The sequence below is a fragment of the Littorina saxatilis genome, linkage group LG2 (assembly GCF_037325665.1).
Source record: "Littorina saxatilis isolate snail1 linkage group LG2, US_GU_Lsax_2.0, whole genome shotgun sequence".
NCBI classification, from domain to species: Eukaryota; Metazoa; Mollusca; class Gastropoda; order Littorinimorpha; family Littorinidae; genus Littorina; species Littorina saxatilis.
Window position 1 is genome coordinate 20116312 of NC_090246.1, and position 27218 is coordinate 20143529.

General features: G+C 43.0%; 1 protein-coding gene across 5 annotated transcripts in view; it reads right to left on the reverse strand.

Annotated features, from left to right (window-relative positions):
- LOC138958429 (lethal(2) giant larvae protein homolog 1-like) overlaps positions 1-27218 on the reverse strand; it is a 42255-nt gene that overhangs the window by 8154 nt on the left and 6883 nt on the right. For 2 of the 5 annotated variants that reach the window (XM_070329572.1, XM_070329575.1), the window contains exons 2-23: positions 19895-20002; positions 18258-18355; positions 12756-12837; positions 12200-12309; positions 11356-11502; positions 10831-10903; positions 10517-10600; positions 9389-9515; positions 9101-9152; positions 8520-8695; positions 8057-8274; positions 7572-7639; positions 7219-7369; positions 6542-6870; positions 6090-6178; positions 5310-5439; positions 4390-4640; positions 3651-3934; positions 3183-3288; positions 2269-2389; positions 1529-1747; positions 371-511 (exon numbers count right to left, since the gene is read on the reverse strand). In XM_070329572.1, coding sequence (XP_070185673.1) covers positions 371-511; positions 1529-1747; positions 2269-2389; positions 3183-3288; positions 3651-3934; positions 4390-4640; positions 5310-5439; positions 6090-6178; positions 6542-6870; positions 7219-7369; positions 7572-7639; positions 8057-8274; positions 8520-8695; positions 9101-9152; positions 9389-9515; positions 10517-10600; positions 10831-10903; positions 11356-11502; positions 12200-12309; positions 12756-12837; positions 18258-18355; positions 19895-20002 — 3164 coding nt within the window. Of the gene's footprint in view, positions 1-370; positions 512-1528; positions 1748-2268; positions 2390-3182; positions 3289-3650; positions 3935-4389; positions 4641-5309; positions 5440-6089; positions 6179-6541; positions 6871-7218; positions 7370-7571; positions 7640-8056; positions 8275-8519; positions 8696-9100; positions 9153-9388; positions 9516-10516; positions 10601-10830; positions 10904-11355; positions 11503-12199; positions 12310-12755; positions 12838-18257; positions 18356-19894; positions 20003-20161; positions 20282-27218 lie in introns of those variants that run through there. The other 3 variants (XM_070329574.1, XM_070329576.1, XM_070329573.1) reach the window with 2 other exon arrangements.

A 27218-nucleotide genomic window follows, 5' to 3' on the forward strand; every position in this document is an offset into this window, starting at 1 on the left:
CTTTCAAGTCACAGTGATAACAAAAAGGAGGTTCAAAGACAGCTTCTCACATGGCGCAACGACAGCCAGACTGACAAACCGTCAGCGAGTCCATTTATTATTGCACAACTACAAGCTCATCATTGCTGAAAGCAAACACTTTTGCAGGAAAGTGAAAAGCAGTGGCCAATACAATCAACAGCTGATGCGTATTTTAGAAGCCTCGGAAAATGTTTTCTCTGTATGGATAAACAATTAAGGGCATATTCTTAACAAGCATGAGTTTCATATTTTATCAGTTTTTTTTGTTAATATTTCTGACGCTACATCTAATCTCAAGACTGCCCTTTTTCGCAGTCTGTGTCTACTAGACTGAGGGCCAATAACTTACACATGATCGCGCACACTGTCAATGGTGATATCAGCCGCGGACGTGTCGACGCGCGAATCGTTGGCCTGGCTGTCGTTGAGACCAGTTGTGATGTCAGATGTGTCATAGGCTGTGACCTCACCGCCAGCTTCACTACCCTCACTGGATACATACACGCAACTCAATGTTAACTTTGCAGGTACTCAACTAAGAACTACATTCACAACACTTAACATGCAACATGGAGAACATTCTTCACACCATTCACAACACTTAACATGCCACATGGAGAACATTCTTCACACCATTCACAACACTTAATAACATGCAACATGGAGAACATTCTTCACACCATTCACAACACTTAACATGCAACATGGAGAACATTCTTCACACCATTCAGAACATTTAACATGCAACATGGAGAATATTCTTCACACCATTCACAACACTTAACATGCAACATGGAGAACATTCTTCACACCATTCACAACACTTAACATGCAACATGGAGAACATTCTTCACACCATTCACAACACTTAACATGTAACATGGAGAACATTCTTCACACCATTCACAACACTTAACATGCAACATGGAGAACATTCTTCACACCATTCACAACACTTAACATGCAACATGGAGAACATTCTTCACACCATTCACAACATTTAACATGCAACATGGAGAATATTCTTCACACCATTCACAACACTTAACATGCAACATGGAGAACATTCTTCACACCATTCACAACACTTAACATGTAACATGGAGAACATTCTTCACACCATTCACAGTCAAGGCTCAACGTGAAAGTGAAAAACATTGCAACACTGTCACGACTCCAGAAAATAACCTTTTTTCTTCTACATTTGCTAGCATATACTACACTTAGGATTGCTAGTTCACTGTGTACTTGTTTACTCCTGTTGAAATCCTGCAATGACAACTCTTAATGATACAATGATATGACAATGCGTCATATTTGCCACATAACCTCAGATGACAGATATTAAATATTGGTGAGTACAGATTATTTTGTTTATCAACTTTGTTCATCTCACTCACAGTCATTTTGTTGTTTAGATTTAGATTTTAATTATGTCAGGGCTAATATGCTACCGCTAAATTACGACTTTTCAGATGCAAGGGTTTTAAATAGGCTAATAACTGACCCAGCTTCCCCGGGCACCTGTCCCTCCTCCTGGATGGGGGAAGGGGGTGTGACCTCCACCACGGGCTCCTGGGGTTCGGGTCTCATGCCCTCCTTCAGCTCCACCATGGCCACGGGGGTGCTGGCGTTGGACGCCGACAGCGACACGTGGCAGAACTCAGAGGGTGACTGCAGGTAGAACCCTTGGCCGTCCTTGGTGAACACAAAGGAGGCGATCCCACTGCAACCACACAGCATGTCATTCTCATTATCAAAAGCACTGAACACAAATGAGCATGGGGGCTGATTTTTTATTTTTTTGGGTGTGTGTTCAAGAATGGGGAACCAATAGTTATCTGTCATGGAGATGCTACGTGAGCGGAGTTGAAAGCAGCTAATCAGCAACTTGAGGGTAAATAACAGGGGAACACTAACACACACAGAGGTATAAACGTACTAAACTTCTGAGATCATGTTTTCGTCAAAATCTGCTATACTGAGCAAAGAGCGTTTTCAAAAGCTGAAAAAGGGATCAAAAAAGCTTACAGATATTTGATTGTACAACTCACATAATACTGAACTCTCCAGGAACTTCATGGTATGCTGAACAAATAAAATATTATTGTCTCATAATACTTAATCTAAATAAATTCCCATTTGCTACAGGAGTGGATGTCTAAAAAAAGCGAATGAGACGAAGAAGAAATCCCATTTAAACCAACAACTGTCAACAAAAAGAGATGTTCAACACTGTGGACTCACTTGATATCTTCCTTCCTGAGGGCAGGGCTGAGCATCTGGCGTCTGAGAGACATGACGGAGTACACACCCAGCTCGCCCAGGTTGTTCAGGCTGGCAATGTCAAACTCACTGTAGTTGTCACCTGCACACAATTCACAGTCAGGCTCTTTGATTGTATAAAATTCAATGTTCCATTAACAAGTGATGAGGTAGACTACTGAGATATGAGTGGGGACCTTGCTACAAAGGACAGTGGCAAGGCTCCCCAAGAGCGTCCTTTGCTCGCAGGTTTTACTGTAATCAAAAATTTGCTCCAGGGGCTTGCAACGTAGTACAATGTATTACCTTACTGGGAGAATGCAAGTTTACAGTACAAAGGACTTAACATTTCTTACATACTGCTTGACTAAAATCTTCACAAAAATGAACTATATTCTATACAAGAAACACTTAACACAGCAACCTCAGACACCCCCTAATACAGCATGTACAATCAAGCCCATACTTGACAAGAAATCACTGATCAAGACACTGCTACAAACATTTGAAAACATTAACATAAAACTAAGGTAAGAGACAGAGCAAGTCCAGTCAAACCTGTCTTAACGACCACCCAAGGGACCCAACAAATTGCTGTTATAGACAGCTGGTCGGAAATAAACTCATCAAGCGCTTAGAGCAAGCCTTTTTAACGAAAGTTTTTGATTTAGCGCTATATAAATGTTCTTATTATTATTATTATTATTATTATCAAGAATTTTTTGGTTAGTCGTTTTGGACAGGTGGTTGTTTTCCAAAGGTGGTCGCCAGGGCAGGTTGGCCTGTACTTTCAGTTTGTGTGAGCCGTCAAACCAAAAATCCATGTTTGGAAACGGATGTGTGCTTTTACATCTTTCACATCTGTTTTGAGCTGAACTTCACAGTAACCCACTTACCAGTTTTGCTTCTGAAGCTGACAAAGTTGACTCTCCTCAGGCGAGAACCATCCACAGCAGTGATCTTGTTCTTCCACCGAGGTTTGAGGGCTGGCAGGGTGAAGGCCTAAAACACACACAGAAGTTAGAGGTGACCAAATTTCCTTCACAACCAAGTTGTTCGCACTTCATATAACAAGCTGCCGTTCTTGCAATTAATGTAGATTTTGTGTGTGCAGCTCGCAGGCTCTGCTAGTTTGTAATGAACTGTAATACTTAAATACCGGGCTCAGAGTGGACGAGCTTGCAGAGTGTGAATGATTTAAGGTGACTCGAGACTCAAAACCTGACTGTCCTTATAAAAACAAGGAAAATTGCCATGCAGTGTCGGGCGGTTACAGACATAAAATATATAACATTTACAAAGAATTAAGAATTGCACACAAGAAGACGGTGCAAGTCGTAAAAGCAGACTGACAATTAGCCTACCTTGAGCTGTTCCTCAGAGCAGATGATGACCGAGTGCTGACCCTCCATGTCCGGAGCCTTGGCGCGTTCATTGCTGACTTCCAGGGCTTCTGGCAGAACGCGGTTCTTGCTGTCGATGACGGCGATGCTGATGACCGGGGCGTGGTGCTTCAGCTTGATCTCCTTCGCCAGCACACAGCCAACCTCATCTGTTGAGCGTTTGTCGCTGGGGGGGACGGTCAGGCTGTAGACGTACACGTGACCGCCGTTGGTTCCTACCCACAGGGATGGGCTGTTGGTGCCACCTGGTGATGTGATAGTAAAGGATGTTATTTTTGAAGCAATCCGTCCCTTAAGCCACTGCTCTCTTCTCAGCAAATCTGGAAAACTTGCCGTTTTCACAAATATTCAATACTCTCCCTCATGGCTAACTTTTTTCATGAATGCAATGTCACATTCATGACTTCAGACAACCACAACCAGAAAGGCTGCTCACTCCTTGTTTGACAAGGATTCAAATCCCTCCCTCATGTTACAACAATTCTCCTGAATGCAATGTTATATTTACAACTTCAGACAACAACAAAAATTGCAATAAAGATGAAAATTGTGAGAACAGACACAAACTGGACAAAAATATTCCTGTTGATATGAGCAACTCGGCTGGCAGTTTCTTTCTGTTAGATCGCATGTACACAATATAAGCACAGCTGGACTGAGACTCTGCATTCTTCAAAATCCACCTCCCATGAATACTGACCATTGACAATGAAGGTGTCGGCGAAGTAGAGAGACCGCACCATGGAGGCCATGGAATCGTCAGCGCTGCGAGCCTCCACCATCCTCTCCACTGGTCGAGTGGCCTCTGCCGCTGCCGCTCCTGTTGCCGAGGCAACGGCGCTTTGTGCTTGGGCCACAACTGCACTGGCTGCCTGCGTTGCCGTCTCCTGGGTGGCTGCTGCTGCGTCCTGTGCTACTTCTGTGGCCGTCTGCTCAATGTGCTGTGTCGCACTGGAAAAACACCGTACATTATTTTAACAGCATGCTAGAAACTGATGAGAGCTTTCCAGACCTCGGTGCACATGAGGTACGGAAGCGACATAGTCCCTAATAACCTCATGGAAGTAGGTTTACATGCTGAAATATTAGCAATCGTTTTGAGATTCCCTCCGTAGGACGGTGAACCTCACATGAAGCTTTATCGGGTTATTGCCACGAAAGCTGTCTGAAAATATCCCATAATATATCTCGTTAATATACAAGATGAACATTCCCTCATTTTCTTTGGTACCAGCCTGCTGTACCACTTTTCAAAAATCCCACATTTTCTGGCTTCATCTGTGGCAACCTAGACTGAATTTACTCATATTCAGAGTAAACATTCATTTACATGAAGACAAAAAAAAAAGTTCCTCAGTTGTACCTGCACCCTATGTAACAAGATGAAGTTTTCTCCAAACACAGAAATTCAAAGCTTTTATACCTGGATTTTGACAATGAGACACTCAGATTACCAATCTTCATACAGCTTGGAGCTGTCAAAAACTCTAGCCTAGTATGCAGTCATCATTGTGTCAAACGTCCCTGAACCATTTCATTTCATTCATTGCTTTATTATTCCATTGCTTGGAAATTCGGGTCACTTCCTCCCACTGGAAGACTGGCAGACATATAACTCACGTTTTGTCCTTCGGTGGTTCCTGTCTCCGTCTCTCAGATCTGCCTTTACGCAGACGACGGAATGATTCTCTGAGGGACTTTTTCAGAGACTTGCGACGAGACATGGCAGTGTCAGAAGTGCCAGTCATATCTGCAAGCACAATTCATCATGTAATTATCAAGTAAACTAAGCAAAAGGAAAAAATCATTGGGTGGTAGAATGATTTCGCCTCCAATCCATGCCCTCACAGGATAACATGTGCATGGGTGTTACTGGGAAAAATAAAAAAACCTGAAAGGCAGGGGTCCAAAATGCTCAAGTTTAAAAGAAAGTTTCTGGACACCGACGAAACCAAATCATAATAAGCAAGATGGCGGCAAATCCAAGGGAGCGAACCGAGAAAGCACGCGAACCGGTGTCAAAAGTCGGATCGGAACCGCTGCTTGTTATTTCAACTTAGCGAAACGAAGCTTTTTTTTTCTTCTTTTTTTTTTAAACCCGTAAAACCGGAATTTCCGGCTTCAGATTTTTTCAAAAACCGGAAATCCGGCAAAAGCCGGAAGAGTAACACATGCATGTGTGGAAAGACAGAAGTAACACAAGTATGTGTAACATTCACAACAGTAATTCTGCCACATAAAGACTACAGAAAAACACGAAAATCAGAGCAGACTCTGTGCCAGTCACACAGTAATCAGCATATCGCTAAAAAATTAGCATGGATAAATTAGACTCGTTTAGTTCAGCAGAAGCTCCTTGATTTAGAGATACAAATCTGTTCATTTTAGACGATACCTTACCTCCAACATTGAGGGTACATCTGAAGGTAACCTGTTTCTTCTGTGCGTAGTCAAAGAGGCCAAACCCATGGGCTGTGCCAGCTGCCACCCTGAAAATAAAACAAGACATCAGCACATGATCAAACTGACTTAATATGCAGCTACCATAAAGATATTATTTCCCCCATATTTAAAGGCAATGATAGGCAGAAATAACAATTGTGACAATGGTCAGGTGGAAAATCTCAAAACACCTTCACTCCTACCCCCAGCCGATGATGACACTAGGTGATCTCCCTTTCATTTACTGACCATCCTGGGATACTCAGGACACAGTATCTTTGCACAAAAATTCTGCGCCATTCAAATCCCCTTTCTCACCTCGGCTAAAGAAATTAGATGACTTATGCATTGCACCACACATGGCTTATCAAAAACGAAAAAATACACTAAACACAGAACTCCCAACTTACAGCTGCCATTCGGAGTGAAGAGCCAGGGCGGTGCAGGCAGCAGGGGGGTAGAGCTGCATGATACAGGTAGGCTGGTAACCAGCAGCGAAGCGCATGTCTCCAGTTGTGGGCGTCAGTGCCTCATGGCCCTTCCACACAAAGTTGTCGCGGTCGCTGACGATATTGATGGTGTGGGCCTGCAACTCCTGCGTGCGTGGTTCACGCTCCATCTGCAGGACCAAGACCTGTCCAGCCGTGCCGGCCACAACCAGTGTCTCGCTCAGTGGACACAGCCAGGTCTTTTGGATGGCCAGGCGAGGGTCATCGCTGTATGGGTCAAACGTCCCAACCTGTCCACAACAAACAGAAAACTGTCAACATGGGACGTTATTCTTTGGGCTATATGTCGGTTTCCTTTGTCATCATAAAATCTCAGCAGTGTCTTGCACTTGCAGGCACTTGTTGCAAGTACTTGTCACAATGTTACAGACCACTGAAGTCGGTCTGTTTAGAAAAACAAGAAGCTTGTTCTACAATACGACAGCAGACTCATCTAGGAAAATTACTACCTTTCTTGACATGAACACTTATCTTCAGTGACTGAAGGCCGTTACGTAACCAGAATACCACACTCAACCAAGAGCTAAAGACATTATTACTGAATTAACATGAAACACAGTCTGCCTTGCCTCACTTACCTTTCTGAATGGAGGCCACTCTTCTTCTTCTCCATTGGCTGGCTCGCCTGCATGGTCAGGGATGCAGAAGATGGGAGATGTGGCCAGGCGGTACAGCAGCCTCAGGGTGGTGCCTGAGGCATCCCAGAACCGAACTGTTCCATCCTCATGGCTGAAAAACAATACAGACATCATTATTCTAAACTGCAAGTAAACTTCTAAATCAGTACATATAATTTAATGTCAGTCCTCTTTTTCTCTTCATATTCTTATCCATCCACAAGGACAATGCTCCTAAGACAAACTATTGGTCTTCATACCAATACCATCTTCAAATAACTCCAGCCCCAAAGGGGAGACAAAAATGATCTTACCCTGTGATCAGTAGATCCTTTGTGGCTGGTTCCTTGGCAAGGTTCTTTCCCCCAGTAATAGGCCACTCCTGCAAGAACAAGACACCATCAGGTGAAAACTTTCCTCTGACTAAATTTCTGTAATGGATTTGCACAATGTTATCTAAACGACTGTTCGTATGCAGAAGAACAACACATTCATACAAAATACAGTGAACACCACCGCTACGATCAAAATACATGAACAGAAGAAACTGAACCTTCAAAAACCAGATCTATTCCAAAGCAGAGACATTAACATTAAACACATGCATATTCACACATACACTCTCTACCAATCACCCATGCATGAATTATCACAAAATGACTGTTCCTAATCAGACGGACAAATCATTCATAGAAAATAGCCAACACCACCGCTACGGTAATTTGATCTGAACAGAAGAAACTGAACCTTCAGAAGCACAGACACCAAACGCATGCATACCCACACTCTCTCAACTCACCCTGGTGGAAAAGTTTTTGCACTGAGCATCTCCAGCATCAATGAGTTTCTGCCAGAGCTGGTCAGGGACGTTGAGCACGTGCTGAGCACAGGTGATGGCCGATGAGTGGACACTGTGCAGGTAGGGTAGACGCAGCGCTGGCCAGTCCGTGGTCTCCAGGTCAATCATCACAAACTCTTCTTCCACCAGAACCATCAGAGCGGTTGGCTCATCGTAGGCTGTAACACAATTAGTTCTGGTCTGAGAGGAAGGATAATAAATACTAAGCCAGACAAAAATATTAACATTTGACTGCCATGAACCTGACTCACATGAATATAGTCCTTGGAGAATAACAAAGGTGTCTCAAAACTTCAACAACAAAAACATTTCCAATGGTACACCGCAGACACTTTTAAAAGTCTAATTGTGAGAACTTTTCAAGCTAAAGCGTGTAATTAGATTCCAAGAATGAACTCCGCACCTGAACGAGTATCAGTGGTGTCTGTTTCATCCGATTTGCAGAGGACAAAAAAGTCGACAACCCTGGAGGTGAAGTCGAACACAACATGGTTGTCGTCTCCCTGCATGACTGTGATGGTGTGGCGATCTCCGTAGCTGGCACGGGGCATGCCACCAGAGAAAATAACAAAGCGGCCCCTGAAATCAGCATAACATAGAAAATAAAAGCTCGTGGGAAATTTGGGTTATGTACCTTAGTCAAGAATGCAAATATGAAAGTGAGTCAAGTATTCGAAAAGTGGATTTTTTCCTCGTATGTTTATGGTTATGGGTTCTATTTTTGCCTCTGTTAATTTTCTCATTTCTTTTATTTTTTTATTTTACAACACGTTATACATTACATCACAGTTCACATTTTCCCATCTCTACTTTGCACACAGAGAAGAGTCTATCAATGCCATTTCAGGACGTTTATTACTTTTCACATGCCCAAGTCATCACTGGAGAGAGCTATGGAATTCACACAGAATTGAGATAAAAATTAAACAAGTGTGTACACAGGTAGCCAGCATTCTTGGTTACAAAACAACAAGTATTACTTACCCCTTGGAACTCTTCCACTGAAGCTTGTTGATTGCCTTGCAAGGGAATGGTCCTGAAAAACAAGGAAATTGTCAATCAAATCACAACTTTCTCAACCACATGAAACATATACGATGGTTTGATGTTTGCATTACTAAGACAGAACAGAAGTCCAAATGAATAATTTGGTTCTGTATTTATACTGGTCATACAGGACACTAACACTATTAAACAAACCTACAAAATCAGCACTCAATACAGAGAAAAGTACACATCTAACACATACATGTAAACGCAAATCACACTCACCATATGGTGTAACAGGGGCTTCCTTAGGCTCTGCAGATTCCTTGGCATCCCAGGTAATGTAACTGCCGTCGGCATGGGCACTGAAAAACTCCTCTCCGTTACGGTTCCAGGCCAGCGATTCCAGTTGCTGGGAGAGTTAAAAAAAAGATGCCATGAATCCATGTTCCAATGATCTTGTCACATACTGGGTAATATCCCTTCTTACCAACGTCCATAACAGCTGCTACACTAATTTCAGCAATGAATCGCTAGCTACATTATCATGGTTATGTACATCATGTTCCCGTTTGACTTTACATGTCTTTCGTCTCACGCCTTTATTGCCACAAAAAAAATGTAATCCACAAAATTGTCCTTGTATTCATATAAATGCAAATCCACTAAACACTTATGATAGCATACAAATGCGGTGTCCATAACCTGCAGGGTTCGACACTAGCGGGGGCGGGGGGCGGAACGCCCCAGAGTTTTGTGTTCCGCCCCAAACATTGCCGAAGCTTGGGGCCCACTCCGCCCCAGGATAAATTCCAACAATGACAAACCGAAAATTCTAATGCCAGAGCCAATCACTAAAAATTGCCAGTCAAAGTCGTCACTGAAATTTGCGACGCAGTCAAGAAAAAAAAACCATTGAAATCGAAGGACAATGCCACAAGGGAAATAACTCCCAGATTGCGCTCCTTAACGTGAGAGATAAGTATCGCCTTCAAATGCCAAACGCAAAATGTGGCGACACATCCCTGGTGTAAAAAGACATGGAAATGAAGATGAAGAACAGGGTGGAGAGAAACGAAAAAAGGAAACCGATGCAGCCAAAAGCGCGAAGCGCTGTCGTAATTTCAATGTCAAATGGTTGAAAGAATTTCCCTGGCTTCAGTACGATGAAGAAAAACAGACAATGCATTGCCGCACGTGAATACTGAGAGTTGGCCCCAGATTTTTGTTTTTCGCCCCAGCAATTTCCATCTCTGGGGCCAGTGTGGCCCCAGGCCAAATAAGTTAGTGTCGACCCCTGACCTGTATTCCCACAAACCACATTGCTCTTTAAGGAAGCATACATTTACCCTGTAAACCATCAACTTTTATTAGTATAGGCTGTTTGTGGCAAAAGATATGGTAAAATCCAACCTGCGTGGCATTGTAGGTCTGTTCCGTCTTGTTCTCCTTGTTATCCCACAGGACGATCAGGCCACGGTTGTAACCAATCAGAAACTGCACACATACATCCATTAATATTTATAAAGTATGTACTGTGGTTGCATTTTATCGTAAAGCATACCGAATCTGAACTGTAAGCCTGTTAGTTTTTATGTGTGTGTTTGCGCATGCGTGTATGTATGAACACACACACACACAACCTCACGTGTGTGCTACACTGAGTTTTCTCCATATTTAGTTTCAAAAATCAATTAACCTGGCAATTCAAATACCGGTGTACTGACCTTATCGCTGTTGGTTGGGTGAACAGCAACAGCTTCCACAGCTCCAGGGCTCACTTTGAAGTCATCAGGCACACTGCAAATCATAAACCATTTGTGTTACATCATTGCATATTTCATATTATCATATATTTTATTCACCATCTAACCTTGTGCCTTGAAATTCTGAATTGTTTCTCTTAACCTACCTCTAAAGTGTTACAGTTCAGTCAACAGAAACTTCAGAACAGCACAGGCCCCTTTTTTTCTAATAATTATTACAGAAAGGCTACAAGCTCTTTCTGAATGATGATTCAAGAAACATGCAGTGTTTTCCTCCAATTGAGAGGAAAATAAGTAACCTAGATTAAAAAAATCTACAGGTCCAAGCATACTAGCTTCAAGCATTGTTCAGTCACAAAATTATCGTTTCAGACAGTTGACCGGCCAAGGTATTTTACAATGCATCAAATCCCAAGGGGAGTCAGTGGGAACAAAACTGCACATGACCTAAGTTTTCACGAATATTCAAATAGGCCGTGGACCTACTTTTGCATGACAATGTCCTGGTAGATGATCTGGTCAGCAAGGGTGAAGGACGGAATGTTGAGAATGTGAATGTTGCCTCCTTCCGTTCCCAGCAGCAGATTCTGACTGTCGGATGTCAGGCAGCATGTGGAAATGGTCTTCATTTTGCTGAAACACAAGAATACAGTTCATTCCATTGATCATTTTATGAACTAAAGCAAAGGATAAAAGCTGAGTATTATCGAAATCAGGAAATGGGGTTTAGATGAACCCTATATCTTCAGCTTTTTTGTCATATTTTTCCTTTTCCATTTTGGGATATTTATCAGGAAATTATCTTTCAACTCCAGAATTTCTGCTTTCCCGATGCAAACTTTTATCCCCACTACGTTGTTGTGACGGTGTCCGAGGTTTTCTGTTCTACTTGCGGAAAGAGAGAATAGAAAAATATTTATGTCAGTGCAAAACAAGACACGCAAACCTACACTTCTATTACAAATACCAAAACACAGCCAAGTCCACATCGTGAACCATTAGGTTAGCAACGCCAATATTTTTCATTTTCATTACTTTATTGTCCCATCGCTGGGAAATTCGGGTCGCTTCCTCCCAGTGGAAAGCTAGCAGCAACGGAATCGCGCTACCCAGGTGTCTGCGTGTTTAGGTGTATTCAGCCACCTGCACTTATGGCAGAATGACCAAGGTCTTTTACGTGCCATTGTGATGACACGGGGGTGGGACATGGCTTCCGTCTCTGGGTCTGCACATAAAGTTGACCCGTGTCCGTCCCGGCCCGCATTCGATCCTGCGACCTTCCGATCACAAGTCCAGTGCTCTACCAACTGAGCTACCGGGCTGTACTTACTTGTTTTCCATGGAGAATTCCTTTACTTCCTCTAGGACCGAGTTTCCACTGCGCAGATTGATTTCCCAGAGGTGAAGTGTGTTGTCACTGCACACTGACACCAGACGACCCTGCACACACAAAATCAATTAGTGACAGGTACAGCAGTGAGTGACAGGTACACCTGTACATCATATACCAATTCCAGTTTGCAGGTTTGAGTTTCATAAATGATATAAACTCACCAAAATGTACATATTCAAATACAAATTTAGGAATCACATACATTCTTACATTACCTTACACTTGCAACATGACAGTATGCAGAATCCGGTCATGGTTCTTTTCCATTCAGATAACTCTCAATGCATACTTCGATGAACTTGTCATCTCAGGATGCTACTCAACAACTCAAGAAACTTTTTATTATTTTTTAAATCAAGTACAATCAATACTCACGCCTGACTACTGTTCAGCGTTGATTAAATTAATGCATCATTAATTGATTAAACAATACAGTATTTCACACTATCAGGTATCCACAAATTCTAGCGACAGAGACCACCAAAATACTGACCTCTTCAGGAAGGAAGAACAGGTTGGTGACAGAGACATCTTCCTTGTGCATTCCAGAGAACAACACGCCAGGTGCGCCATAACTGAACACTGTCAAGGAACCCAGTCACACTCTCATAGACACTCTCTGAGTCTCTTTCTCTAATAACTATCAGTATCACCCCCATCAAGGGGGGTGTTTGTAAACGGCTTCACAATTCTCTGGTTCTTTGTTGGATAGCTTCACTCCTGTATCTGAGCAGTTTGTTTTGAAGATCTTGAAGAACACAGTGCCAAAGTCTTGTGAGCTAGACTCCATCCCCACCAACTTGTTTTATGAAAACCTTGACCTTTTTCTTCCCATCATAACCAACATAATCAACTCTTCTCTCACTTCTGGCACTGTGCCAATGGACTTGAAAACTGCAGTAGTTAAACCTTTGATCAAGAAACCATCTCTGGATAAAAATCAGTTGAAAAACTATAGGCCTGTTTCCAACTTGCCATTCATTTCTAAAATTCTGGAAAAAGTAGTGCTTAGTCAGCTTCTCTCCCACCTTGAAACCAACAACCTCTGCAACCCTCTTCAGTCAGCGTATAGGGCTGGCCACAGCACCGAGACTGTTTTGCTTCGTGTTGTGAATGACATTCTTTCTGCTCTGGATAATGATGACCTATCAGTTCTGCTTCTCTTGGATAACTCAGCTGCGTTCGATACGATCGATCACTCTGTTCTGCTCTCTCGTCTCGAATCTGTTTTTGGCATTCACTCTACCGCTCTTCACTGGTTTAGTTCATATCTACAGGGCCGTAGTCAGTATGTGTGTGTCAATAATCTCTCATCTCCTCCATCTCCTCTCTGTTTCGGCGTTCCCCAGGGATCAGTTCTAGGCCCAGTTTTATTTGTACTATACACCACTCCTCTCTCTGCCGTCATCAAGCAACACGCAGTCAATCACTACCTCTTTGCAGACGACACACAACTCCAACAAGCATGCAAGCCTACAGAAATCCAATCGGTGACGCACACTCTCCAAAACTGCACTTCAGATATTAAATCATGGATGACAAACAATATGCTCAAGTTAAATGATGACAAGACTGAATTTCTTCTTTTCTCTGGAGCTTCCTCTTCGACCACTTCCCTTCCAGCCTCCATCACAGTAGGTTCTAGTGACATTTCTCTCTCTGATAGTGCTAGGAATCTTGGGTTCATCATGGACTCCCACCTCTCAATGAAACAACACATCAAAAAAGTCTGTCAGACATGTTACTTTGAGATCAGAAGAATAGGTTCCATAAGAAAATTTCTCACTGTTGATGCCACTTAAACTCTCGTTACATCCTGCATTCTGTCCAGATTAGATTACCGCAACTCCCTTCTCATAGGCTGCCCTGACTCCACTCTCCAACCCTTGCAAAAAGTACAACTCTGCTGCACGTCTCATTTTCAGAGCACAGCATCGACAACCCTGCACTCCTCTCATGAAAGAACTTCACTGGCTTCCTGTATCTGAACGTATTAGGTATAAAGCTGCCTGCTTCTGCTACAATATCATCTCTGAATCGGCACCTGCCTATCTTTCTGAACTGGTCTCCCTCTACACTCCCTCTCGCACCCTTCGTTCTTCTGATGATGCTCGTCAAGGTCACTTTAAACGTAAGGCTCATGGCTTCCGCACGTTTTCGTATTATGGACCTCAGTTATGGAATTCACTCCCCTTTCAATTACGTCACTCTCCATCCATTTCATCTTTTAAGTCCAATTTGAAAAATCACTTGTTCCAACAACACTACGGATAGTTCCTTAGTATAGAGTCTGGGGATGTGAGATGTGCATGATGTGTTGTTTGAATCTGACAGTGATTGTATGATTTTTGTATACTGTACATGTATTGTTGTCACGCGCTTTGAACTTCTGATAAGGCGCTTTATAAATGCCCGTTATTATTATTATTATTATTTTCATTTTAGGGTACCTCTATGTATTTGAAGTGATACAGAAACAACTACAGCGGTTGCTGATGGGTGTTCGGAGGCACCTCAAGCACAAGACAGCCTCGACCATGGGGTTCTCGCCACCCGTTTCAGCAGCGGAAGCCACGGCGCGTTCCGCACCACGGGGGGTGTTTGTAAACGACGACCTGACGAGGCAGCGGGCCAGACTGGCAGCTAAAGCACGTCGCCTAAAACAAGATAGGCGTATCCAGGACACATGGGTCCGCAATGGCGAAATCTTTATAAAAAAAACGAAAAAAATCACAAAAGTGTTCAACGAGGTAGATCTCGAAAAATTTGCTTAGCCTTGTAAAACTAGCTTGTCTTCTGTAAGCCACAGCTTACCAAGTGAAGTGTGTATGCTGCTGCAAGCAGTAAAATGTGACACCTGTGACATACGTCATCCCCCCTTGCATCGCGCGCGCGTGCGTACGCATTACACTTAACGGTACCACGAACTTTGTCTCGCTCTACGGTTTTGCGATTTTAACAAAAATTAATGACTTTTTACCTCTGCAGTGAGACGAAGATGTTATCAACCAGAAATTGAAACGTTTATTGAACATTGGCACACACTTAGTGCTGACACGTCGTGTGTGTATGTGCATGTGTGCGTGTGTGTGTCTGCATGCATGTGTGTGTGTCTGCATGCATGTGCATGTGTATATTTTTTAACCACGAGCTGAGAGCTACAGAAGTGTTGTTTTTTGTTGTTGTTTTCTAATGGAACTCTGTATATACATTCTTTACTTAATCTTGTTTTTGAACCCTCTTTACAAACTTTACCCTTGTTTTTTCTGCTGTCTTTTTGTAGCGCAATTCTTCCCAGACCAGCCCGCAGATACACCCTCTCCCTGGCCATTTTCTTGTTCCTGATAGGATATGTCAGTTAATTTAAGCATGTACAGGGCCAGAATTGGGCGTTTCTATGGAAAAGCAGTAGTTCTGTCGCAAACTTGCTTTCTTATGTGAATCTTCTGTGTTACCATTTGTGATTTTAACTTCCCTTAAATCACCAGCCCGTGTTCCGTTATCATTGTTCGTTTTTGGCTCACGAAGTGTAGCCTATGCGATCGTAACTTTGTCTGTCTGTGCGTGCGTGTGTGTGTGTGTGTGTGTGTGTGTATGTCTGTGGTAGAAACTTTAACATTTCCGAGTCTATGTGTGAGTGGTTATCCAAGACTATGGATAAAGCTCGCATAAGATTACGTCACGGTCAAAAGTGTTTGACGTCAATTAATGCATCATGACGGCATGCCTCCCTGTAGTCTTTCTCTCTCGCGTGGTGTGTGTGGTCTCGGTCATTGTTATTTTGAGCGGGCCGAGACTATTTGGCAGTCGTGTCCCTGTAAGTAGGCAGACAGACAGATCTAGATCTAGTGTCTCTCTTTCTTGCACAGTGTCACCTAAGCTTACTGTGTGTGTGGGTGTGTATGTGTGACGGAGTGATTGAGTTTGTGTTACTGTTTGTCTATTTCTTACGTGAGCCTTGAAGGCTTCGCCTCTTGTTTGTTGTGTTACCTTCAGCTTTAAAAACTGGTCGGCTTTATTAACCAACACCAAGTTGTCAAAAACAAATAACGTTGATTTTAATGACCCGCAGTCAAGTCCTTCTGTAACCCCGTTTGCACAGTCGACGTTGTATTTATCAGGTGATGTAGAAAAGAACCCAGGTCCTGAACACGAGCATGAAATCAGTGTCGTACACATTAATGTCAGAAGCCTTATGAATAAAATTAATGTATTGCAGCCCGAAGTTCAACGGCACGATGTCTTAACACTTTCGGAGACATGGCTAGCGCATTCTGATGATAACTCCTCATTATTGATTCCAAATTTCAGTCCCCCTGTTCGACTTGACCGTCCAGACCATCCTTATGGCGGAGTAGCAATCTATGTAAAAAATTATTTGTATTATAAACCCTGTCCTGAGTTTAACGTCGTCGGCCTAGAAGCTGTGTGGGTCGAGATAAAATTGAATAAAGAAAGTATTTTGATAGGTTCATTTTACCGTCCACCGAATGGAAATGTTCAATATTGGGAATTAGTAAACGAAAGTTTAAGAAAAGTAAATAGTCAAGTGTTGAAGTTTGTGATCTGTGGTGATTTTAACGTTGATTTTATAAGTTCTCCCTCTCACAATTTTTTTAATATGTTGCATTTATATCAGCTCTGTCAACTTGTCAATGTTCCGACACGTATAACTAAAACAAGCAGTACCTGCATAGACCTTATAATTACACAAACGCCACAAATAATTAAATCTGTAGATGTTTTGCCCCCAGTTTGCAGTGATCACAGCGATATTAAAAAGTACTGTAAATGTAAACTCCTTTAAACGAACTATTTTTAATCACGATAAATTGAATATAGAAGGGTTTTGTAACGCTCTTTCACAAGTTGATTGGACAGGTATGGTGACGAATGAAATGTTTAATGATAGTATTGATGTTTTTAGTAGAACTTTTATGAATGTTGCAAAGCAGTTCATGCCTGTTAAAGAAGTTATTGTACGCCCTAAAGACGCACTCTGGATTACCGTATTTGACGGATTACAAGACGCACCGTTTTATAAGCCGCACCCCCGACTTTTAACAAAAAAATTGGGACGAGCCACGTATCGGCCGCGTCACTATATCAGCCGCCGTCGAAAAAATATATAATCAGATCGTGTCAATCAATCAAAACAACCAGGCAAACGAAAGTACGGTATTTGGCGAAATCTTTTCCTGATGAAGCTTCCACAAGCGAAAATTCGTAATCGTCTTGTGTCGTCTTAGTATTGGTGAGTACAGTAATCCTTTGTTTTTTAACTTTATTGTATCATGTTTGATTTAATAAAACATTGTTTAAACCAAACAACTACAGTATTAGGAACATTAAAAAATCCTTTCTGAAAAGGGAGAGAGTATGTAAGTACATTTTTTTTTTTTTTTTTTTTTGCTTAACGCCCAGCCGACTACGAAGGGCCATATCAGGGCGTTGCTGCTTTGACATATAACGTGCGCCACACACAAGACAGAAGTCGCAGCACAGGCTTCATGTCTCACCCAGTCACATTATTCTGACACCGGACCAACCAGTCCTAGCACTAACCCCATAATGCCAGACGCCAGACGGAGCAGCCACTAGATTGCCAATTTTGAAGTCTTAGGTATGACCCGGCCGGGGTTCGAACCCACGACCTCCCATCACGGGGCGGACGCCTTACCACTAGGCCAACCGTGCCGGTGTAAGTACAGTTACAGATGCTATGAACTAGTAAGGTCTTAAAAGTTACTTTCTCATGTAAACAATGATGTATGTAACGAAAGGTCTGCTCTTTTAAAGTAGCTATGTATGGCCTCAAAGGCTAATTAACCCTATAAAAGTGTACATACTTAGCCGTACTCACTAAGTAAAACTGTACCTGTGACCACACACACAAAAACAACTCACATCAGCTATACATTTTCGGACGAGGTTCAATCCCTACATAGAGTGATTATTTCAGATAAACCAGCGATTCAGACACCAGAAAGGATACACTCTGACGCCACCTGACTTGGTGCCAATGGCCATAAGCTGAAGTATAGGATCATAGGCAAAGGCACTGGGTTTGCTTGGGAATCCATGATCTGCACACTGTAAAACAACATAAGATGTATTACAATTTCAGTCAACCAATGCACTCATCTTGGATAGAAGGGGAGCTAGTTCGGACATCAACACTACCAGGCTAAGTCTCTCAATTGAAACAAATTTGTCATGCATGTGCTAAGCCTAAATCACATCGGGTTGGATGCCAAAATTGCTGTAACTTGTAGTTGTACAACTCCACAAAAGAGTACTGCCAATTATGTTAGTATAAGTCAGTGCAGATATAAGGGAATAACTATGGCTTGGACCTGTACACAATTTACTTCATATTCGTTTTGGGAGTTTTTACAATCATATCGAGTAGTATTATTTAATGTTAACTCATGTTACCCCCCAAACTCCACACTGCCAGTGAAACCAAAACCAAAGGGATGTGGCTCGAGAACTGACGAGTCAGTTACGGAGCCCCAAGGCCTGGGAACCGGCACTCTCCACAATAACTTTTTTTTTTAATTTGTTTTAAGGTCTGATGAGTCGTTCAAAAAGATTTCTTTCAATTAAAAAAACGGTGGTCTTTGCTATTTTGGAGAAAGATTTATGTAGATCAGTTTTAGACTCAGAAAGACTTGTATCTCGGCAAAAGCATAAGCGACTGACTGAAGGAGAGATGCGGTTCACAAGGCGTCAGCTCTATAGAAGTAATTTGATGTACCACATGCTTCGCTATGCTCTGAAGTTTGCGGAAAAAATACAAGAGCATGGAATACCGATAGTCTTTTGAATGACTACAGCTAAAAAGACAGCTCACGACATGGCCTGGTGTGTACAGTATGTTTTTCCTTATTTGAACTGGACATAAACTACATTAAAAAATGGAGTGGGGTGGATTATGGCTGCAGAGTTATTTTCAGTCTCACGAATACTACAACGTGCAACCTTGTCAGTTGTCTGCTGTCGCTTGAGTGTGACTGAGAGACACAAAGAACAAGACTGTCTCCGGTCGAGCGGCTGCAGAAGTCGCTACACAGGTATGACTCGAAAGTTCAATGTCCAGATGCAGCAAGTGCGCTCCACGCGTCCCGGTGTCACGATTTCATCTTTCACCTGTCGTGTACATATTTCCCCCCTCGACATATAGGTTTCCTGGTAAAATTAAGAAGTGAAATTATTTATGGACGAAAAGCATGTCAGTTTCTTGCATGTGAAAAAAATTGATGGTCAAATTTAATAGATTTCACCCCGTGGTTACGTCCCTTGAGTAAGAAGGAAAACATTTTAGGATGAATCAAATTTCTAAGTTAAATAAAATAAATTGGTTGGACAAATTTGGCCCCATGAATGTAAGGTACACAAGGTCGCTCATCAGTACTATCGAAGGGTGTTTTTTTGTTCAGTGTAGAGTTTATACTTGATCAACGAGGCCGAGAAGCGAAATATCAACACGGCGAAAGATGAAAACGTCACACCGGCTTCGACAGGAGACGCGTTGTATTCGCTCGTGAGTCATTTGTCATCCATTCAAAATGGCTGCGTCCAGCATAACAAAGCGAACGCTGTCAAAACTGCACAAAATGTCACACTTACCTTTTGATAATCGAATAAATCTTTCTTCAGCTTCTCCCTGTCCTCTCCTTCCTTTGGAGGGTGTTTCTTGAAGAACTTGAACATGTTTTTGCTCCGAAGAAGCCGCTCCTGCGAATAGTAAACAATTGATTTGTCAGAGAGAACACTTTGCCAAAACTGACGCCGCTCACAACGAAACAGAAACAACGCTCAAATGGACCACAGTTTACCAAAAACTTTGACGAAAAAATACTATTTAAAGACACGCACGAATGCACACAGTCCTACCTATCCTTCCAAATGGCTACACAACAAAACGTGTCAAACAGCCGGGTTTTGGAGTTCAAACCCGCGCCAGTGTCCACACGAGCAGTCCACAGACGCAATCACTCTTTTCATGTGAATATCCTTCCGCCTTTCGCTACTGAATTTGTTGCACTTTCGTACCTCACGCCCGTAACACTTCAATACAGCAATTAGATGTTATTCGAATATCTTTTCAAAACTGCAAACAACATATGTCTAACATAATTATGAAGCAGAAAATTGTAAGGCGGGACGATATAGTGTGGGACTATTTTGTCGGCGCGGAGGAATTGACCTTGAATTTATGGCATGTGAACCACTAGTCGGCGGGTGTGCCACGCAAATGCTTGTTGCACTGAATGAGATGTAGACGAATGTTACTAACTCATCTGCTAAGGAAAATAACCAGCTGCTCGCGGAAGCAAAGAGACCAAGAAACAGTCTTTCCCTCGCCACCATTCATTGATTCGTTCTCCATTTTCCTCCCGCGGAGAAGCCTTTGTTGGCGTAATGTTACCGCGAGTTACGTTCTGCCCAGATCTGAACCTTGGGCTATCCAAGGCTGGCTGCGGGTATCCGAGGTTGCACGGCTGCTGCGGCGGGTTAATTTAACCTTGCTCAAAATGTCCATTAATTATCAATCAATCAATCAATCAATATGAGGCTTATATCGCGCGTATTCCGTGGGTACAGTTCTAAGCGCAGGGATTTTTTTTTAAATTTTTTATGCAATTTATATCGCGCACATATTCAAGGCGCAGGGATTTATTTATGCCGTGTGAGATGGAATTGTTTTACACATCGGCCAGCAGATCGCATCCATTTCGGCGCATATCCTACTTTTCACGGCCTATTATTCCAAGTCACACGGGTATTTTGGTGGACATTTTTATCTATGCCAATACAATTTTGCCAGGAAAGACCCTTTTGTCAATCGTGGGATCTTTAACGTGCACACCCCAATGTAGTGTACACGAAGGGACCTCGATTTTTCGTCTCATCCGAAAGACTAGCACTTGAACCCACCACCAAGGTTAGGAAAGGGGGGAGAAAATTGCTAACGCCCTGACCCAGGGTCAAACTCGCAACGGCTCTCCGCGCTTCCGAGCGCAAGTCAGTGCGTTACCACTCGGCCACCCAGTCCATATTGCTTATTGCTGTTCAGTGTGGACATAAGATTTTGTACCGTACGCCTCCGCGGTTTCTTACATCATTGGTACGGTGACTACACCCGCATCAAGTTGTGAAACGGCTTTACTAACCCGAAGAAATAGTCCCAGGCCTACAGTGCTTGCTGAGTTTGGTTAAAGATTATTAACACTGCTACACTGACAAGGCCCGGCCGCATCCTCATACATTTTCATTTAATATTAACAATCCGGCATTACTCATTTAGGGCCCGTAGCCATGGCCGCTAGCCAGTTCAGTCCAGTCACGGGCAACGGTCTCCGTGCACGTGACGGCAGGACTCAATGCGGGCAGTACAGTAGTTCACACCGGGGACTGTGTTCCGCCTTATTTCAGCTGGGCTCGTTGTTACTCTGTTTTCAGCTGGGCCCGGTGTCACGCAAACGTAAGTGTCTTCATAAAAACACAAACTAATAACTATGACTTTCACACTGATCTAAGCTAAAATTGATGGATGTCAGTAGAAAGGGGAATAATTGTTTTCTTTGTAGACAGCTAAAAACGTCTTTTGCTTACCTGGTTTATTGACAGTGGCCGAATGTAAGGCGTGTTATGCGGTGTTTTTTTTAGTGAAAAATGAAGGTTCAACGTAAATTTCTCTCAAACATGGATTTGAACAACAAATATTCCTCTATTTTTACTATTTTGGGTAAAGCTATGATCATCTGTATCAATTGCGTGCTTCAATGCGTCCTCATTATGTCATAAGAAGCAATCAAAACAAGCAAGTTGTGTACGTTTTGTTCCGCGCTGGGCCCCCTGCATTTTTGTCTGCGTTCCGCGCTGGGCTTGTTTTTGTTCTGGGTGTCCAGCGCGGAACAAAACTCGACTGACATGGGTTTTGGTTTTACTTCTCGTGCCTCAACGCCTTGAAGCAGGTTCGGGAAAATGCATCAGCATAACAGCAAGAAACTATAGAACAAACTTATGATACAGAAAAGCCATAAAATTATACCGTTGTTTATCATTTCTTCATTTTGATCAGCTTTTGTGCCCAAAAAGCGACAACCCGCACGTATTTTAAGCCGATGCGGGTCACGTAATAAACCTAGTCAGATAAAAAAAAAAACCACTAGAGAGACAAATTACTTAGGTTAGTGCTAAAAACATCCGTTTCCGGAAATGAGTTTTTTTTAGATGACATAGTTTGTACTTTAGTGCAGACACTTACGTTTGCGTGACACCAAGCCCAGCTGAAAACGGAGTAACAACGAGCCCAGCTAAAATAAGGCGGAACACAGTCCCCGGTGTGTAGTTGTATCAGTTTTGAAATTAGCTAGTTTTCACGCGAGCAGCCGCAGTTTTCTGAGTGAAGATAGTTACTAGGAAAGTGGCCGGGGATACCATGAAATTTTACATGAGAGTTCCTGGGTATGATATCCTCAGACGTATTTTTCAATGTTTCGATAAATGTCTTTGATGACGTTTGTTTGTTTGTTCGTTCATGGGCTGAAACTTCCACGGCTTTTACGTGTATGACCGTTTTTATCCCGTCATTTAGGAAGCCATACGCCGCTTTCGGAGGAAGCATGCATGCTGGGTATTTTCGTGTTTCTATAACCCACCGAACTCTGACATGGATTACAGGATCTTTTTCGTGCGCACTTGGTCTTGTGCTTGCGTGTACACACGGGGGTGTTCGGACACCGAGGAGAGTCTGCACACAAAGTTGACTGAGAAATAAATCTCTCGCCGAACGTGGGGACGAACTCACGCTGACAGCGGCCAACTGGATACAAATCCAGCGCGCTACCGACTAAGCTACATCCCCGCCCTCTTTGATGACGTCATATCCGGCTTTTTGTAAAAGTTGAGGCGGCACTGTCACACCCTTACTTTTCAATCAAATTGATTGAAACTTTGGCCAAGCAATCTTAGACGAAGGCCGGACTTCTGTATTGCATTTCAGCTTAGAGGCTTAAAAATTAATTAATGACTTTGGTCATTCAAAATCTGAAAATTGAATTAAAATTATTTTTTTATAAAATGATCCAAAATTACGTTTATCTTATTCTTCATCATTTTCTGATTCCAAAAACATATAAATATGTTATATTCGGATTAAAAACAAGCTCTGAAAATTACAAATATAAAAATTATGATTAAAATAAAATTTCCGAAATCGATTTAAAAACAATTTCATCTTATTCCTTGTCGGTTCCTGATTCCAAAAACATAAAGATATGATATTTTTGGATTAAAAACACGCTCAGAAAATTAAAACGAAGCGTACAGAAAAGCGTGCTATGCAGCACAGCGCAACCACTACCGCACTAAACAGGCTCGTTAATTTCACTGCCTTTTGCACGAGCGGCGGACTACGGTCATTGTGAAAAAATGCAGTGCGTTCAGTTTCATTCTGTAAGTTTCACAGCTTGACCAAATGTAGTAATTTCGCCTTACGCGACTTGTTTTTTTACCACTGGATTGTTAAAACATCAACTCCAGTTATCTCAGTCAAAAAAGCAACAAGATTTCACTGTAAACGTTACTCTGACCGATTTTAAACAGATAATTAAAAATAAAAAGTCTTTCTGTGTCGCAGTGTGGATTTCAACAGAAAAAAACTTATCATACTAGTAGCCTACAATGGAACCCCCCCTTTTAAGACCTTCAAAAATATGAGAGCAGGTCTTAAAAAAGAGTGGGTCCTAACTTGAAATGGGTGTAAATTTACAGAGATTATGAGCAGCCTCGGGAAATCAGTCACAACTGGGAGGGAGACTAATATTAGGGGGTCTTAAAGGGAGGGGGGGGGGGTCCACTGTAACGTTAGAGCCATCGCAGGTTCAGTGCCGGTTGGCGGTGAATTGAGCCGGTCAATAAGACGTGATGACCACCGGCTTTGCCGTAACTAATGGCTTCGACAGTCACTGAGTTACCACCAAACGGCAGTGTTGATGACTGCTGCAGGACCGGCGGCTGCGCTGAGTCAGTCAGTTGACGACCGTGACTGTGGCAATCGGCACCTCCGTCGTCTGTCCGTCGACAGAAAACGGGTCTTTAATTATTAGGCCTACTGACCATTGCAGCCGTACCGATTGGGAACTGAATGGACAAGTCTAGGTCGGACACCGGTCAGTCAACGGAATGACTGATACAATTAACAGGCCTGTCGGTCCACGAGGATAACGCCTGACGTCAGCCGCATAACCGCGATGACCGTCAGCACGGAGTCCTCCACAAACAGAACTCAATCGTGACCACAGAGCTGCAGCGACTGAGGAACTTGCAGTGACCGCTTCTTTGGCCTGCTACACTGATCAGTGTCAGCGAGAACGACCTTTGGTCGGCATTTGTGGGGTTTCTGTTTCGCGGCTACAAAAAAACTGGTTCAGTCGTTGCGGCTCTACGGCGTGCGGCCGTTGTGGAATCCCCTGTGACCTGGTATGACTCGAAACCTGCTGCGTTTACATCCCTCCACAGCCACGTCTCTTGTTTCTGGCCGTAGCCGGGACATGCAGCCTGCTCGGTGCAGCATCGTACTTTAAGAACAATTTTATTACATCGCATGGGCAAATAGCTTTTTGTGGACATTCTGCATCGCAGTGTGCAATACCGTTTAGAAGACAATGAACAACACAAACGGCAAAAGCGTTAAGAACTGCCGGACAGTGTACACCACTGACAACTAAAGGGCAATAGCTTAGTCAGAGTTGTGGAAGTGTGCATCACCCGGCAAAGGGAAATGACGTTAACAGTAAGCATTGAGACAGTCTACATCACAAAGATTAAAAAGGTTTAGAAGATTCGTTTGCCAATAGACTGACTGTACATTAAAAAAAAACAGGAATTGAAGTACTCCTTTTAAGCAGAGTGTACATTACATCACACCGTCGTTGCAATCCCGTTTAGCAGACAGTGTACTCTGGTCTTTATCATACCTGGCGCGTGTATTTGGGTGCTAGGTCATTCAAATAGGACCTAGGTCCTAATGTTAGTTATGATAAAAAGCGCCAACCATAGTGTACAGCACAAGAGGCATCAGTTGCCCAATCAGTCGTTTGTTCATGGGCCGCAGTACACAACAGGGCAAACGCCTTTTCCTAATCTACATCACAAAGCAACGTGAACAGCGGCCGATGCATGCGGCTTCTATTAATCTAATCTACTCAGTCCCGCGAGATGCTAAGTTTATGTGTGGATTACTCATCGTGAATTGTAGACATTCCCATTGCAACAATCCAACAGTATACACGTATGTACTCATCTAACTTATCAGAAATTGTTGGCGGGATATTTACCCCTATCAGTTGTCAGATCGAGATCAAGGACGCGGGTCGGCTTACCTCGCCAATCAACCACGCCGCACGATTACTAGAAAAAAATCTATAAGTTTTCCCTTGTCCTCAATTGCGTACAGACATTCTGAAAAGCCGTGCGATCGAGTAAAAAAAAAAAGCCAGATTAAACGACAAGAAATGTATCATTTATATTTAGCTTTTTTTTGTGGTCGGGAATCGTGGTGTAGGATTCGTGTTTTAAATCTGACACTGCAAAAGAAGTGTCCTTATTTCGAGTGAGGACATAGCGAGCTTTGTGTATTGAGTCCAGGAAAGTTTTTTTTGGCATGGTTTCCTTATTATAATATTTCTGTTTGTTTCCGTAACAAACCTTTTTTTAATGGACTGGGTTGTTAGCCCAGTGCCCAACCCCCAACATAGAGAACCAGTTGATTGCGCTTTGTCAGGCCTCTACCCTTCGACCTGTCCGCCCTGGGTGGCCCTACCAGGAGACGAATCTCCCGACGGCATAGCAGCCAGCTCTATGGGTCGCTGAGGCACGCAAGACCCCGACCACGTCAAGGTGGTAATCCATCGGGCACCCATGACTGGTGGTCAAGACGGGCTTATAATTTTTAACTAAAAAAACAACAACCGTTGTTTCTGTCGCCCAAAACTGAGCAGGCTTCAGCTGATATCCTGTCGTGTAAGTCATGAAAACTGTTATACATGTAAAAATCAATTACGCCCACAACTAGACACGGCAAGGTCGCCGCTCGTGCGTGACTAGAGCGGTCTTCTTCTAAAAACTGATTTCTTGATTTGTACACCACCCGCGTGAATGGAGGTGTATAGGTCTGTCTGTCTGTCAGTTTTTCTTCAATTAACTGGTGTTTAGGGACCCATACAGTTGCTTACCCTTGTTTTAGTTTTTCCTTGCATTTCCATAGAAACACTGAGGCAAGCTAGTACATGTGACATTGTAGGCTTGTGTTTCTATGGAAACAAGGAAGAGAAAAACTTCAACAACTGTGACCCAATAACACTCGACAGAGTTACATATAAGTTATCCGAACATCGTCTGAAACTTGACGGTGTGTGGGTTGTAAGTGGGGTACACGCGGTCGTAGCAAAAGGGTTCCTAAGCCGGTGGTGGCCAGTCAGTGTGGTGACAGGTAGGCCTATTCTTTGGTCATTTATATCAGACAAAGGGACAACAGTAGATTTCCTTTCTTGAAAGGTGTCATCATAGACCTATATTAGACCTATAAATATAGGTCCCTGGTGTCATGTATTAATGTTATTGGAGGGGCTTCACATGGCAGGTACCAATGTAGCCTATTTTGCGTGTTCACGGCGGCCCCTCCTCCTACCCCCACATTGCAGCCAAGTGTTAAACAGAATGCAAACAATCTGGTTGTTGCAGACGGAATAGCTCATGCGCGCAACCAAGTGCACGACTGAGAGGTAGCTCATCATAGTGCCACCAGAGATATTCTAATGAAACGTAGCAGAAGAATATCCGTCTGGTGCCACCAAAGTGCCACCGGCCAGGATCGAAATGACGCGCGGATGATGACTGCGGTAATTGAAAGTACAATACCCGCCCCACCTCTACGCTGTCATGT